This window comes from Coregonus lavaretus (assembly GCF_964263955.1).
Source record: "Coregonus lavaretus genome assembly, contig: HAP1_SCAFFOLD_3043, whole genome shotgun sequence".
NCBI classification, from domain to species: Eukaryota; Metazoa; Chordata; class Actinopteri; order Salmoniformes; family Salmonidae; genus Coregonus; species Coregonus lavaretus.
In genome coordinates, this window is record NW_028158924.1 from 52,501 (window position 1) to 69,632 (window position 17,132).

At 47.2% G+C, this 17,132-nt stretch overlaps 2 protein-coding genes across 2 annotated transcripts in view; one reads left to right on the forward strand and one right to left on the reverse strand.

The window, feature by feature from the left end:
• LOC311123468 (protein FAM83G-like) overlaps nucleotides 1-1,414 on the reverse strand; it is a gene marked incomplete at its 3' end in the record, with an annotated part of 19,666 nt that extends 18,252 nt beyond the window's left edge. The window contains exon 1 of the mRNA XM_084197731.1: nucleotides 1-1,414. This exon is cut by the window's left edge and continues 18 nt beyond it. Within this exon, the coding sequence (XP_084053857.1) occupies nucleotides 1-465 (465 nt within the window). The 5' untranslated portion in view covers nucleotides 466-1,414.
• On the forward strand, nucleotides 1,171-9,159 carry LOC311123469 (sodium/mannose cotransporter SLC5A10-like; the record flags this gene model as incomplete). The annotated part of the gene is made up of 4 exons (XM_084197732.1): nucleotides 1,171-1,793; nucleotides 3,409-3,516; nucleotides 8,430-8,580; nucleotides 8,991-9,159. Coding segments are annotated over exons 1-4 (462 nt in total), but the record flags the coding sequence as incomplete, so codon positions are not given.
• Between the last annotated feature and the right edge of the window lie 7,973 nt (nucleotides 9,160-17,132).

The following is a 17,132-nucleotide window of genomic DNA, read 5'->3' on the forward strand; positions in this document are numbered from 1 at the left end:
GTTCTTCCGGACCACCTCCTTGATGTGTGTGTGACCATCAGCTGGGGGCTGCGTGTGCACGTTGACGCGTGTCACCCCGCGGTATGACGCAGCGTCAGGCCAGCCCAGGTCCAGGTCAGGTATAGAACCTTCAGAGCGGTCGGGCCAGTACTGTAAAGACAGTGGCCCAGTGCCGCCGTCATATTCCCTCGGGACCGCGCTGCACGCTCCCGCCTCGGCCTTGAGGTGCTCGCCTCCGGGCCTGTAGGCCTCCACGGTGCGCGCCAGCCGCATGAGCTCCGGTTCAGACAGGAAGTGTTGGAGGCCATGGTCCCGGAGGTAGCCTCTGAAGGCGTCGCGTCCCCCGGTAAGCAGAGCCTCCAGGGCGAGCCGCTGGTCCTCGCTGTAGAAGAACTCCGGTTTGGACTCGGTCACTCGCCAGTTGACGTGATGCTCGTCTAGACACTGCAGCTGAGACAGAGCCATGGCGCTAGACTTTAACAAGACCTAACCGATAATCACCGGATGGGATCAATAAATCCCACCCAACATATATTACAGCCCGCGTGTTACCGAGGGACATTAAATACACAATCCACGGTTGAACCGGAAGATTTACCAAACTTTTCCTAAAAGAGTTCAACTGTCTCAGCTGATGTTGTATTTGTATCCGTGTCCACCAGCTTCCCACGATTTGTCCCAAATAACACTAATAAAATAAGGTTTCCACAAATGGCGACATTTCTCCTCAAAGCAGACAGAATCCGAGACAGACCGACTATCAGATCATCAGCACCGTATAAACTACCGGCAGTCCCATGTTGAGTCCGTGCGTCTCACCGTGTTGTAAAACAGAATACAATTGAGCTGAACTAAATAGTTACAGGCTGAATGTGAAGCTTGTCTTTTGACATTATCACCGTTTAATCACCCAAGTTGAAACTCAAACCACATGTCATGCACAAACACGCACGCACAGGTAAACCGGGACAAAGTTCTCCACCCCGCCACGCCCGTCACATTACCCCTCCAGCGTCTGCAGTCCCGGTTCAGCCCGAGCACCGGGGCATGTCGGTGTGAGTCAGAGGATCTTTTCCCAGCGCAGCCTCTTTCATCCAGCCGGACGTGGTGACTTGTTCAACTGTTCTGATGACGCGACTCTTTTCAAAAAGTCTCGTCTGGCTGCCGTTCAAACCGGTTAGAGAAAAACTCTGGTCTCTTTGTCCTCTTTTTCTCTCCGTTCTCTTTTACTGGAAATAAGTACTTCCTAGGTCCCGTTTCAGTTCCTCCAGAAAACGGTTGAAAGGCGAAGCAGCTTCGAGACAAAACTCTGAGGAGTTTCTTCCAGAAGTTTGTTCTCCTTTTATAGACCAAGTCCCAATAATTCCAAATACAAAACGAACGGTTAATAACCGTTAATGATCCTGTATCGCGGAGATGTAGTGTGTCTGTCTGTAGCTCGGTAACGGAAGCTGTCCTCACCGGGGACTGGAGGGCGGAGTGTCCGGTTAGTGGGTCAGAAAATAATAGCGAGAGAACCTAGAAACACTAGAACCCCGCCTCCTGGCTCAGGGCTAGAATGGATCCAGCTTTTGTCAGAATTGACTTTTTGTAGCAGGTTACGCCTCGATCACACCGACAGCATTTTTACATTTTGGTACACCAGAAGTACATTCATTTCCTATGGAACGCTGCGTCAGCCTTTTAGCATTGCGTCGCTGTTGCAGTGCGTTCTGTGTGGTGCATACGTTGGATTTATCGGGCATATGCTTCAAACTGGATGCTATACTGCTTGACAGAAATGGTAGCAGAAGGTGAATGTTGAACTTTTGTTGCACACATATCGAGATGATGCGGCCTACCATTTTTGCGCGATATTACAGTCGGTGTGATCTAGGTGTTAGGAGAATTTATGCAGCTGGTTAGGAGAATTAACATGGCAGGTTAGAATAATGGTTAAGGTAAACAAAAAAAACTAACACTTTTGACATACATTTGACAAAAGCTGGATTCCATGTAGACATGACCCGTCTCCTGGCTCAGACAGACACATGCATACACACATTAGATAACAACAGCCACTCTGTCTGTAATATTCTGAATAACACATTAGATAACAACAGCCACTCTGTCTGTAATATTCGGAATAACACATTAGATAACAACAGCCACTCTGTCTGTAATATTCTGAATAACACATTAGATAACAACAGCCACTCTGTCTGTAATATTCTGAATAACACATTAGATAACAACAGCCACTCTGTCTGTAATATTCTGAATAACACATTAGATAACAACAGCCACTCTGTCTGTAATATTCTGAATAACACATTAGATAACAACAGCCACTCTGTCTGTAATATTCTGAATAACACATTAGATAACAACAGCCACTCTGTCTGTAATATTCTGAATAACACATTAGATAACAACAGCCACTCTGTCTGTAATATTCTGAATAACACATTAGATAACAACAGCCACTCTGTCTGTAATATTCTGAATAACACATTAGATAACAACAGCCACTCTGTCTGTAATATTCTGAATAACAGTATAACAGTAGAACACTAGGTAACAGTGTGATGACGTTTCTCTGTAGGCCTCATATTGACAGAGTTGATTGATCCTGATTAAATCACAGATAAATGGATGAACACACTGCTGTTTTCACTATAATATGCAATTGATTGTGTGTGTGTGCATGTGTAATAATTAAATCCAGGGTAATAATTGTGTGTAATAATCCTAGACATTAAAACCAGGGTAATAATTGTGTGTAATAATCCTAGACATTAAAACCAGGGTAATACCCGTGTGTAATAATCCTAGACATTAAAACCAGGGTAATAACTGTGTGTAATAATCCTAGACATTAAAACCAGGGTAATAATTGTGTGTAATAATCCTAGACATTAAAACCAGGGTAATAATTGTGTGTAATAATCCTAGACATTAAAACCAGGGTAATAATTGTGTGTAATAATCATAGACATTAAAACCAGGGTAATAACTGTGTGTAATAATCATAGACATTAAAACCAGGGTAATAACTGTGTGTAATAATCCTAGGCATTAAAACCAGGGTAATAACTGTGTGTAATAATCCTAGACATTAAAACCAGGGTAATAACTGTGTGTAATAATCCTAGGCATTAAAACCAGGGTAATACCTGTGTGTAATAATCCTAGACATTAAAACCAGGGTAATAACTGTGTGTAATAATCCTAGACATTAAAACCAGGGTAATACTTGTGTGTAATAATCCTAGGCATTAAAACCAGGGTAATAACTGTGTGTAATAATCCTAGGCATTAAAACCAGGGTAATAATTGTGTGTAATAATCCTAGGCATTAAAACCAGGGTAATAACTGTGTGTAATAATCCTAGGCATTAAAACCAGGGTAATACCTGTGTGTTCCAGACTCGGTGGGGTGTGTGGACCCTGAGGAGTGTCTGAGGGTCTGTGGAGCCGAGGTGGGCTGCTCCAACATCGCCTTTCCCAAGCTGGTCATCGAACTCATGCCCAGCGGTGAGTGACTGAGTGAGTGAGTGAGTGACTGACTGAGTGAGTGACTGAGTGTGTGTGAGTGAGTGAGTGTGTGTGTGTGTGTGTGTGTGTGTGTGTGAGTGTGTGAGTGAGTGTGTAAGTGAGTGTGTGAGTGAGTGTGTGTGTGAGTGAGTGAGTGAGTGAGTGAATGTGAGTGAGTGAGTGTGAGTGAGTGAGAATGTGTGAGTGAGAATGTGTGAGTGAGTGAGTGAGTGAGTGTGTGTGTGAGTGTGTGAGTGACTGAGTGAGTGAGTGTGTGTGAGTGAGTGAGTGAGTGAGTGAGTGAGTGAGTGAGTGAGTGAGTGAGTGAGTGAGTGAGTGAGAGTGTGTGTGTGTGTAAAAGCCTAGTATAGAATGTATCCATCATATCTCTGGGTGGTATAGAATGTATCCATCATGTCTCTGGGTGGTGTAGAATGTATCCATCATATATCTGGGTGGTATTGAATGTATCCATCATATCTCTGGGTGGTATAGAATGTATCCATCATATCTCTGGGTGGTGTAGAATGTATCCATCATGTCTCTGGTGTGTGTATAGTGTGTGTGTGTGTGTATAATGTGTGTGTGAATGTATAATGTGTGTGTGTGTGTGTGTGAATGTATAATGTGTGTGTGTGTATATATATAGTACCAGTCAAAGTTTTAGAACACCCACTCATTCCAGGGTTTTTCTTTATTTTTACTATTTTTTACATTGTAGAATAATAGTGAAGAAGTCAAAACTATGAAATAACACATATGGAATCATGTAGTAACCAAAAAAGTGTTAAACAAATCAAAATATATTTTAGATTTGAGATTCTTCAAAGTAGCCACCCTTTGCCTTGATGACAGCTTTGCACACTCTTGGCATTCTCTCAACCAGCTTCGTGAGGTAGTCACCTGGAATGCATTTCAATTAACAGGTGTGCCTTGTTAAAAGTTAATTTGTGGAATTTATTTCATTCTTAATGCGTTTGAGCCAATCAGTTAAGTTGTGACAAGGTAGGGTTGGTATACAGAAGATAGCCCTATTTGGTAAAAGACCAAGTCCATATTATGGCAAGAACAGCTCAAATAAGCAAAGAGAAACGACAGTCCATCATTACTTTAAGACATGAAGGTCAGTCAATACGGAACATTTCAAGAACGTTGAACGTTTCTTCAAGTGCAGTCGCAAAAACCATCAAGCTCTATGATGAAACTGGCTCTCATGAGGACCACCACAGGAATGGAAGACCCAGTGTTACCTCTGCTGCAGAGGATAAGTTCACTAGAGTTACCAGCCTCAGAAATTGCAGCCCAAATAAATGCTTCACAGAGTTCAAGTAACAGACACATCTCAACATCAACTGTTCAGAGGAGACTGCGTGAATCAGGACTTCATGGTCGAATTGCTGCAAAGAAACCACTACTAAAGGACACCAATAAGAAGAAGAGACTTGCTTGGGCCAAGAAACATGAGCAATGAACATTAGACCGGTGGAAATCTGTCCTTTGGTCTGATGAGTCAAAATTTGTGATGTTTGATTCCAACTGCCGTGTCTTTGTGAGACGCAGAGTAGGTGAACGGATGATCTCTGCATGTGTGGTTCCCACCGTAAAGCATGGAGGAGGAGGTGTGATGGTGTGGGGGTGCTTTGTGGGACTATCATTTGTTTTTCAACAGGACAATGGCCCAACACACCTCCAGGCTGTGTAAGGGCTATTTGACCAAGAAGGAGAGTGATGGAGTGCTGCATCAGATGACCTGGCCTCCACAATCCCCCGACCTCAACCCAATTGAGATGGTTTGGGATGAGTTGGACCGCAGAGTGAAGGAAAAGCAGCCAACAAGTGCTCAGCATATGTGGGAACTCCTTCAAGACTGTTGGAAAAGCATTCCAGGTGAAGCTGGTTGAGAGAATGCCAAGAGTGTGCAAAGCTGTCATCAAAGCAAAGGGTGGCTACTTTGAAGAATCTCAAATTATAAAATATTTTTGGATTTGTTTGACACTTTTTTGGTTACTACATGATTCCATATGTGTTATTTCATAGTTTTGATGTCTTCACTATGATTCTACAATGTAGAAAATAGTAAAAATAAAGAGAAACCCTGGAATGAGTAGATGTGTCCAAACCTTTGACTAGTGCTGTATATATAATGTGTGTGTGAATGTATAATTTATGAGCCATAAGACTCCTGAACAGCTAATCATGGCTACCCAGACTATTTGCACTGCCCCCACCCACCCCCTCTTTTACGCTGCTGCTACTCTGTTAAGTATTTATGCATAGTCACTTTAACTCTACCCACATGTACATATTACTTCAACTACCTCAACTAGCCGGTGCCCCCGCACATTGACTCTGCACCGGTACCCCCCTGTATATATACCCTCCCTACTGTTATTTCCCATTGACTCTGTACCGGTACCCCCTGTATATAGCCTCCCTACTGTTATTTCCCATTGACTCTGTACCGGTACCCCCCTGTATATATAGCCTCCCTACTGTTATTTCCCATTGACTCTGTACCGGTACCCCCTGTATATAGCCTCCCTACTGTTATTTCCCATTGACTCTGTACCGGTACCCCCTGTATATAGCCTCCCTACTGTTATTTCCCATTGACTCTGTACCGGTACCCCCTGTATATAGCCTCCCTACTGTTATTTCCCATTGACTCTGTACCGGTACCCCCTGTATATATAGCCTCCCTACTGTTATTTCCCATTGACTCTGTACCGGTACCCCCTGTATATATAGCCTCCCTACTGTTATTTCCCATTGACTCTGTACCGGTACCCCCTGTATATAGCCTCCCTACTGTTATTTCCCATTGACTCTGTACCGGTACCCCCTGTATATAGCCTCCCTACTGTTATTTCCTATTGACTCTGTACCGGTACCCCCTGTATATAGCCTCCCTACTGTTATTTCCCATTGACTCTGTACCGGTACCCCCTGTATATAGCCTCCCTACTGTTATTTCCCATTGACTCTGTACCGGTACCCCCCTGTATATAGCCTCCCTACTGTTATTTCCCATTGACTCTGTACCGGTACCCCCTGTATATAGCCTCCCTACTGTTATTTCCCATTGACTCTGTACCGGTACCCCCTGTATATAGCCTCCCTACTGTTATTTCCCATTGACTCTGTACCGGTACCCCCTGTATATAGCCTCCCTACTGTTATTTCCCATTGACTCTGTACCGGTACCCCCTGTATATAGCCTCCCTACTGTTATTTCCCATTGACTCTGTACCGGTACCCCCTGTATATAGCCTCCCTACTGTTATTTTATTTTACTGCTGCTCTTTAATTATTTGCTCTTTTTATTTTTTACTTATCAATTTTTTTACTTAACTTTTACTTAACTTTTTTTTCTTTTTCTTAAAACTGCATTGTTGGTTAAGGGCTTGTAAGTAAGCATTTCACTGTAAGGTCTACACCTGTTGTATTCGGCGCATGTGGCAAATAACATTTGATTTGATTTGATTTGAGCACGCACCCCTGAGGGGCCCCTGTGTTGAGGATCAGCGTGGCAGATGTGTTGTTACCTACCATTACCAGCTGGGGGCGGCCCGTCAGGAAGTCCAGGATCCAGTTGCAGAGGGAGGTGTTTAGTCCCAGGATCCTTAGCTTGGTGATGAGCTTTGTGGGCACTATGGTGTTGAACGCTGAGCTGTAGTCAATGAATAGCATTCTCACGTAGGTGTTCCTCTTGTCCAGGTGGGAAAGGGTAGTGTGGAGTGCAATAGAGATTGCATCATCTGTGGATCTGTTGGGGCGGTATGCAAATTGGAGTGGGTCTAGGATTTCTGGGATAATGGTGTTGATGTGAGCCATGACCAGCCTTTCAAAGCACTTCATGGCTACAGACGTCAGTGCTACGGGTCGGTAGTCATTTAGGCAGGTTATCTTAGAGTTCTTGGGCACGGGGACTATGGTGGTCTGCTTGAAACATGTTGGTATTACAGACTCAGTCAGGGACATGTTGAAAATGTCAGTGAAGACACTTGCCAGTTGGTCAGCACATGCTCGGAGTACACGTCCTGGTAATCCGTCTGGCCCTGCAGCCTTGTGAATGTTGACCTGTTTAAAGGTCTTACTCACATCGGCTACGGAGAGCGTGATCACATAGTCATCCGGAACAGCTGATGCTCTCATGCATGCTTCAGTGTTGCTTGCCTCGAAGCGAGCATAGAAGTGATTTAGCTCGTCTGGTAGGCTTGTGTCACTGGGCAGCTCGTGTGTGTAGGTCTGTATAGTATATATAATGTGTATATTTATAACCCTGATGATAGCAGTTATGATGTAGGTGTATATAGTATAGTATATAGTATTATGTATATATCATGTGTGTAGGTCTGTATAGTATATATAATGTGTATATTTATAACCCTGATGATAGCAGTTATGATGTAGGTGTATATAGTATAGTATATAGTATAATGTATATATCATGTGTGTAGGTCTGTATAGTATATATAATGTGTATATTTATAACCCTGATGATAGCAGTTATGATGTAGGTGTATATAGTATAGTATAATGTATATATCATGTGTATATTTATAACCCTGATGATAGCAGTTATGATGTAGGTGTATATAGTATAGTATATAGTATAGTATATAGTATAATGTATATATCATGTGAGTAGGTCTGTATAGTATATATAATGTGTATATTTATAACCCTGATGATAGCAGTTATGATGTAGGTGTATATAGTATAGTATATAGTATAGTATATAGTATAGTATATAGTATAGTATATAGTATAATGTATATATCATGTGAGTAGGTCTGTATAGTATATATAATGTGTATATTTATAACCCTGATGATAGCAGTTATGATGTAGGTGTATATAGTATAGTATATAGTATAGTATATAGTATAATGTATATATCATGTGTGTAGGTCTGCGGGGGCTAATGATAGCGGTGATGATGGCGGCTCTGATGTCATCGTTGACTTCCATCTTTAACTCCTCCTCCACGCTCTTCACCATGGACATCTGGAAGAAGTACCGCGCATATGCCTCGGAACGGGAGCTGCTATTGGTCGGCAGGTCAGTCACTCACACAGGAACAGCCGTTATTGGTCGGCAGGTCAGTCACTCACACTGGAACAGCTGTTATTGGTCGGCAGGTCAGTCACTCACACAGGAACATCTGCTATTGGTCGGCAGGTTAGACAGAGGTTCTATTCTTAAAGAGATGATGTCACTGTATACGGTTCCTGAATCTCCACTGTGTCTGTGTGTAGGATAGTAACAGTGATTCTGGTGGTGATAAGCGTGGTCTGGGTTCCTGAATCTCCACTGTGTCTGTGTGTAGGATAGTAACAGTGATTCTGGTGGTGATAAGCGTGGTCTGGGTTCCTGAATCTCCACTGTGTCTGTGTGTAGGATAGTAACAGTGATTCTGGTGGTGATAAGCGTGGTCTGGGTTCCTGAATCTCCACTGTGTCTGTGTGTAGGATAGTAACAGTGATTCTGGTGGTGATAAGCGTGGTCTGGATTCCAATCCTGCAGTCGGCCAATAGCGGACAGCTCTACGTTTACATCCAATCAGTGACCAGTTACCTGGCTCCACCCGTTACCGCTGTCTTCTCATTGGCTATCTTCTGGACCAGAACCAACGAGCAGGTAACATACTTTTTTTAATCCAAAACAAATTACAGTCATGCATGAATCCGTTTTCATATGGGTGCCCCTGGCGGGAAACGAACCAATGACTCTTGGTGTTGCACCACACAGGACATGTAACAGAGGATAGTTAGTCATTTAATTAAGCAATAAGGCCCGAGGGGGTGTGGTATATGGCCAATATACCACGGCTAAGGGCTGTTCTTAGGCACAACGCAACGCGGAGTCCCTGGATACAGTCCTTAGCTGTGATATATTGGCCATATACCACAAACCCCCGAGGTGCATTATTGCTATTATAAACTGGTTACCAACGCAATTAGAGCAGTAAAATTAAGGACAAACACAACTGGCTCCTATGGCTGAGACGGGCGGGGCACTGTGGAGTCTGTCTGTGTGTGTGTGTATGTAGTGAGTGTGTGTGTGTATGTAGTGAGTGTGTGTGTGTGTATAGTGTGTGTGTGTAATGTGTCATGTTGACTCCAGCTGTCTGGTGTGTGACTCCAGTAAGCAGGACATCTGTTACTGAGAATATTTAACTCATTATTAAAGGGAATGGTGTGTGACTCCAGTAAGCAGGACATCTGTTACTGAGAATATTTCACTCATTATTAAAGGGAATGGTGTGTGACTCCAGTAAGCAGGACATCTGTTACTGAGAATATTTAACTCATTATTAAAGGGAATGGTGTGTGACTCCAGTAAGCAGGACATCTGTTACTGAGAATATTTAGCTCATTATTAAAGGGAATGGTGTGTGACTCCAGTAAGCAGGACATCTGTTACTGAGAATATTTCACTCATTATTAAAGGGAATGGTGTGTGACTCCAGTAAGCAGGACATCTGTTACTGAGAATATTTCACTCATTATTAAAGGGAATGGTGTGTGACTCCAGTAAGCAGGACATCTGTTACTGAGAATATTTCACTCATTATTAAAGGGAATGGTGTGTGACTCCAGTAAGCAGGACATCTGTTACTGAGAATATTTCACTCATTATTAAAGGGAATGGTGTGTGACTCCAGTAAGCAGGACATCTGTTACTGAGAATATTTCACTCATTATTAAAGGGAATGGTGTGTGACTCCAGTAAGCAGGACATCTGTTACTGAGAATATTTCACTCATTATTAAAGGGAATGGTGTGTGACTCCAGTAAGCAGGACATCTGTTACTGAGAATATTTAACTCATTATTAAAGGGAATGGTGTGTGACTCCAGCAAGCAGGACATCTGTTACTGAGAATATTTAACTCATTATTAAAGGGAATGGTGTGTGTGTTTTCTTTGCATGCTGTTTAAGACAAGGTCAGGTTTCAGTTTGCTACTTAACACTGATAAGAGTGGAGGGAGAGGGAGAGAGAGAGAGGGAGAAGGGGAGGGAGGGAGAAGGGGAGGGAGGGAGAAGGAGAGGGAGAAGGGGAGGGAGGGAGAGGGAGAAGGGGAGAGAGGGAGAGAAGGAGGGAGAGAGAGGGAGAAGGAGAGGGAGAGGGGAGGGAAGGAGAAGGGGGAGGGAGAAGGGGCGAGGGAGGGAGAGGGAGAGGGAGAAGGGGAGGGAGGGAGAGAGAGGGAGAAGGAGAAGGGAGAGAGGGAGGGAGAGGGAAAGGGAGAAGGAGAAGTAGAAGGGGCAAGGGAGGGAGAGGGGAGGGGAGGGAAGGAGAAGGGAGAGGGAGGGAGAGGGAGAAGGAGAAGGAGAAGGGAGAGGGAGGGAGAGAGAGGGAGAAGAGAGGGAGAAGGGGAGGGAGAGGGGAGGAGAGAGAGGGAGAAGGGGAGGGAGAGGGGAGGGAGAGAGAGGGAGAAGGGGAAGGAGAGGGGGAAGGAGAAGGGAGGGAGAGGGAGAAGGGAGAGGGAGGGAGAGAGAGGGAGAAGGGAAAGGGGAAGGAGAAGGGAGGGAGAGGGAGAGGGAAATGGAGAAGGAGAGGGAAAGGGAGAGGGAGAGGGAGAGGGAGAGGGAAAGGGGGAGGAGAGGGAGAGGGAGAAGGAGAGGGAGAGGGAGAGGGGGAGGGAGAGGGAGAAGGGAGAAAGAGGGGAGAAGGAGAAGGGGACGGAGGAGGGAGAAGGGGAAGGAGAGGGAGAGGAGAGGGAGGGAGAGGGAGAGGGGAGGGAGAGGGAGAGGGGAGGGAGAGGGAGAGGGGGAGGGAGAGGGAGAAGGAGAGGGGAGGGGAGGGAGAGGGAGAGGGGGAGGGAGAAGGAGAAGGGGAAGGAGAGGGGAGGGGAGGGAGTGAGAGGGAGAAGGGGAGGGAGAGGGGGGATACTGTTACTGTTTAGTAGAACTGATACTGTTACTGTTTAGTCGGATCTGTCACCTGAGGTGTTAACAGGTGTTACTGACTGACTGGTCTATGCTGAGAGAGAGCCCCATGCTGGCCTTATAACAGGTGGTACTGACTGGTCTATGCTGAGAGAGAGCCCCATGCTGGCCTTATAACAGGTGTTACTGACTGGTCTATGCTGAGAGAGAGCCCCATGCTGGCCTTATAACAGGTGGTACTGACTGACTGGTCTATGCTGAGAGAGAGCCCCATGCTGGCCTTATAACAGGTGGTACTGACTGGTCTATGCTGAGAGAGAGCCCCATGCTGGCCTTATAACAGGTGGTACTGACTGGTCTATGCTGAGAGAGAGCCCCATGCTGGCCTTATAACAGGTGGTACTGACTGGTCTATGCTGAGAGAGAGCCCCATGCTGGCCTTATAACAGGTGGTACTGACTGACTGGTCTATGCTGAGAGAGAGCCCCATGCTGGCCTTATAACAGGTGGTACTGACTGGTCTATGCTGAGAGAGAGCCCCATGCTGGCCTTATAACAGGTGGTACTGACTGGTCTATGCTGAGAGAGAGCCCCATGCTGGCCTTATAACAGGTGGTACTGACTGGTCTATGCTGAGAGAGAGCCCCATGCTGGCCTTATAACAGGTGGTACTGACTGGTCTATGCTGAGAGAGAGCCCCATGCTGGCCTTATAACAGGTGGTACTGACTGGTCTATGCTGAGAGAGAGCCCCATGCTGGCCTTATAACAGGTGGTACTGACTGACTGGTCTATGCTGAGAGAGAGCCCCATGCTGGCCTTATAACAGGTGGTACTGACTGGTCTATGCTGAGAGAGAGCCCCATGCTGGCCTTATAACAGGTGGTACTGACTGGTCTATGCTGAGAGAGAGCCCCATGCTGGCCTTATAACAGGTGGTACTGACTGGTCTATGCTGAGAGAGAGCCCCATGCTGGCCTTATAACAGGTGGTACTGACTGGTCTATGCTGAGAGAGAGCCCCATGCTGGCCTTATAACAGGTGGTACTGACTGGTCTATGCTGAGAGAGAGCCCCATGCTGGCCTTATAACAGGTGGTACTGACTGGTCTATGCTGAGAGAGAGCCCCATGCTGGCCTTATAACAGGTGGTACTGACTGGTCTATGCTGAGAGAGAGCCCCATGCTGGCCTTATAACAGGTGGTACTGACTGGTCTATGCTGAGAGAGAGCCCCATGCTGGCCTTATAACAGGTGGTACTGACTGGTCTATGCTGAGAGAGAGCCCCATGCTGGCCTTATAACAGGTGGTACTGACTGGTCTATGCTGAGAGAGAGCCCCATGCTGGCCTTATAACAGGTGGTACTGACTGGTCTATGCTGAGAGAGAGCCCCATGCTGGCCTTATAACAGGTGGTACTGACTGGTCTATGCTGAGAGAGAGCCCCATGCTGGCCTTATAACAGGTGGTACTGACTGGTCTATGCTGAGAGAGAGCCCCATGCTGGCCTTATAACAGGTGGTACTGACTGACTGGTCTATGCTGAGAGAGAGCCCCATGCTGGCCTTATAACAGGTGGTACTGACTGGTCTATGCTGAGAGAGAGCCCCATGCTGGCCTTATAACAGGTGGTACTGACTGGTCTATGCTGAGAGAGAGCCCCATGCTGGCCTTATAACAGGTGGTACTGACTGGTCTATGCTGAGAGAGAGCCCCATGCTGGCCTTATAACAGGTGGTACTGACTGGTCTATGCTGAGAGAGAGCCCCATGCTGGCCTTATAACAGGTGTTACTGACTGGTCTATGCTGAGAGAGAGCCCCATGCTGTCCTTATAACAGGTGGTACTGACTGGTCTATGCTGAGAGAGAGCCCCATGCTGGCCTTATAACAGGTGGTACTGACTGGTCTATGCTGAGAGAGAGCCCCATGCTGGCCTTATAACAGGTGGTACTGACTGACTGGTCTATGCTGAGAGAGAGCCCCATGCTGGCCTTATAACAGGTGGTACTGACTGGTCTATGCTGAGAGAGAGCCCCATGCTGGCCTTATAACAGGTGGTACTGACTGACTGGTCTATGCTGAGAGAGAGCCCCATGCTGGCCTTATAACAGGTGGTACTGACTGGTCTATGCTGAGAGAGAGCCCCATGCTGGCCTTATAACAGGTGTTACTGACTGGTCTATGCTGAGAGAGAGCCCCATGCTGGCCTTATAACAGGTGGTACTGACTGACTGGTCTATGCTGAGAGAGAGCCCCATGCTGGCCTTATAACAGGTGGTACTGACTGGTCTATGCTGAGAGAGAGCCCCATGCTGGCCTTATAACAGGTGGTACTGACTGGTCTATGCTGAGAGAGAGCCCCATGCTGGCCTTATAACAGGTGTTACTGACTGGTCTATGCTGAGAGAGAGCCCCATGCTGGCCTTATAACAGGTGGTACTGACTGGTCTATGCTGAGAGAGAGCCCCATGCTGGCCTTATAACAGGTGGTACTGACTGGTCTATGCTGAGAGAGAGCCCCATGCTGGCCTTATAACAGGTGGTACTGACTGGTCTATGCTGAGAGAGAGCCCCATGCTGGCCTTATAACAGGTGTTACTGACTGGTCTATGCTGAGAGAGAGCCCCATGCTGGCCTTATAACAGGTGGTACTGACTGACTGGTCTATGCTGAGAGAGAGCCCCATGCTGGCCTTATAACAGGTGGTACTGACTGACTGGTCTATGCTGAGAGAGAGCCCCATGCTGGCCTTATAACAGGTGGTACTGACTGGTCTATGCTGAGAGAGAGCCCCATGCTGGCCTTATAACAGGTGGTACTGACTGGTCTATGCTGAGAGAGAGCCCCATGCTGGCCTTATAACAGGTGGTACTGACTGGTCTATGCTGAGAGAGAGCCCCATGCTGGCCTTATAACAGGTGGTACTGACTGGTCTATGCTGAGAGAGAGCCCCATGCTGGCCTTATAACAGGTGGTACTGACTGGTCTATGCTGAGAGAGAGCCCCATGCTGGCCTTATAACAGGTGGTACTGACTGGTCTATGCTGAGAGAGAGCCCCATGCTGGCCTTATAACAGGTGGTACTGACTGGTCTATGCTGAGAGAGAGCCCCATGCTGGCCTTATAACAGGTGGTACTGACTGGTCTATGCTGAGAGAGAGCCCCATGCTGGCCTTATAACAGGTGGTACTGACTGACTGGTCTATGCTGAGAGAGAGCCCCATGCTGGCCTTATAACAGGTGGTACTGACTGGTCTATGCTGAGAGAGAGCCCCATGCTGGCCTTATAACAGGTGGTACTGACTGGTCTATGCTGAGAGAGAGCCCCATGCTGGCCTTATAACAGGTGGTACTGACTGGTCTATGCTGAGAGAGAGCCCCATGCTGGCCTTATAACAGGTGGTACTGACTGGTCTATGCTGAGAGAGAGCCCCATGCTGGCCTTATAACAGGTGGTACTGACTGGTCTATGCTGAGAGAGAGCCCCATGCTGGCCTTATAACAGGTGGTACTGACTGGTCTATGCTGAGAGAGAGCCCCATGCTGGCCTTATAACAGGTGGTACTGACTGACTGGTCTATGCTGAGAGAGAGCCCCATGCTGGCCTTATAACAGGTGGTACTGACTGGTCTATGCTGAGAGAGAGCCCCATGCTGGCCTTATAACAGGTGGTACTGACTGGTCTATGCTGAGAGAGAGCCCCATGCTGGCCTTATAACAGGTGGTACTGACTGGTCTATGCTGAGAGAGAGCCCCATGCTGGCCTTATAACAGGTGGTACTGACTGGTCTATGCTGAGAGAGAGCCCCATGCTGGCCTTATAACAGGTGGTACTGACTGGTCTATGCTGAGAGAGAGCCCCATGCTGGCCTTATAACAGGTGGTACTGACTGGTCTATGCTGAGAGAGAGCCCCATGCTGGCCTTATAACAGGTGGTACTGACTGGTCTATGCTGAGAGAGAGCCCCATGCTGGCCTTATAACAGGTGGTACTGACTGGTCTATGCTGAGAGAGAGCCCCATGCTGGCCTTATAACAGGTGGTACTGACTGGTCTATGCTGAGAGAGAGCCCCATGCTGGCCTTATAACAGGTGGTACTGACTGGTCTATGCTGAGAGAGAGCCCCATGCTGGCCTTATAACAGGTGGTACTGACTGGTCTATGCTGAGAGAGAGCCCCATGCTGGCCTTATAACAGGTGGTACTGACTGGTCTATGCTGAGAGAGAGCCCCATGCTGGCCTTATAACAGGTGGTACTGACTGGTCTATGCTGAGAGAGAGCCCCATGCTGGCCTTATAACAGGTGGTACTGACTGGTCTATGCTGAGAGAGAGCCCCATGCTGGCCTTATAACAGGTGGTACTGACTGGTCTATGCTGAGAGAGAGCCCCATGCTGGCCTTATAACAGGTGGTACTGACTGGTCTATGCTGAGAGAGAGCCCCATGCTGGCCTTATAACAGGTGGTACTGACTGGTCTATGCTGAGAGAGAGCCCCATGCTGGCCTTATAACAGGTGGTACTGACTGGTCTATGCTGAGAGAGAGCCCCATGCTGGCCTTATAACAGGTGGTACTGACTGGTCTATGCTGAGAGAGAGCCCCATGCTGGCCTTATAACAGGTGGTACTGACTGGTCTATGCTGAGAGAGAGCCCCATGCTGGCCTTATAACAGGTGGTACTGACTGGTCTATGCTGAGAGAGAGCCCCATGCTGGCCTTATAACAGGTGGTACTGACTGGTCTATGCTGAGAGAGAGCCCCATGCTGGCCTTATAACAGGTGGTACTGACTGGTCTATGCTGAGAGAGAGCCCCATGCTGGCCTTATAACAGGTGGTACTGACTGGTCTATGCTGAGAGAGAGCCCCATGCTGGCCTTATAACAGGTGGTACTGACTGGTCTATGCTGAGAGAGAGCCCCATGCTGGCCTTATAACAGGTGGTACTGACTGGTCTATGCTGAGAGAGAGCCCCATGCTGGCCTTATAACAGGTGGTACTGACTGGTCTATGCTGAGAGAGAGCCCCATGCTGGCCTTATAACAGGTGGTACTGACTGGTCTATGCTGAGAGAGAGCCCCATGCTGGCCTTATAACAGGTGGTACTGACTGGTCTATGCTGAGAGAGAGCCCCATGCTGGCCTTATAACAGGTGGTACTGACTGGTCTATGCTGAGAGAGAGCCCCATGCTGGCCTTATAACAGGTGGTACTGACTGGTCTATGCTGAGAGAGAGCCCCATGCTGGCCTTATAACAGGTGGTACTGACTGGTCTATGCTGAGAGAGAGCCCCATGCTGGCCTTATAACAGGTGGTACTGACTGGTCTATGCTGAGAGAGAGCCCCATGCTGGCCTTATAACAGGTGGTACTGACTGGTCTATGCTGAGAGAGAGCCCCATGCTGGCCTTATAACAGGTGGTACTGACTGGTCTATGCTGAGAGAGAGCCCCATGCTGGCCTTATAACAGGTGGTACTGACTGGTCTATGCTGAGAGAGAGCCCCATGCTGGCCTTATAACAGGTGGTACTGACTGGTCTATGCTGAGAGAGAGCCCCATGCTGGCCTTATAACAGGTGGTACTGACTGACTGGTCTATGCTGAGAGAGAGCCCCATGCTGGCCTTATAACAGGTGGTACTGACTGGTCTATGCTGAGAGAGAGCCCCATGCTGGCCTTATAACAGGTGGTACTGACTGGTCTATGCTGAGAGAGAGCCC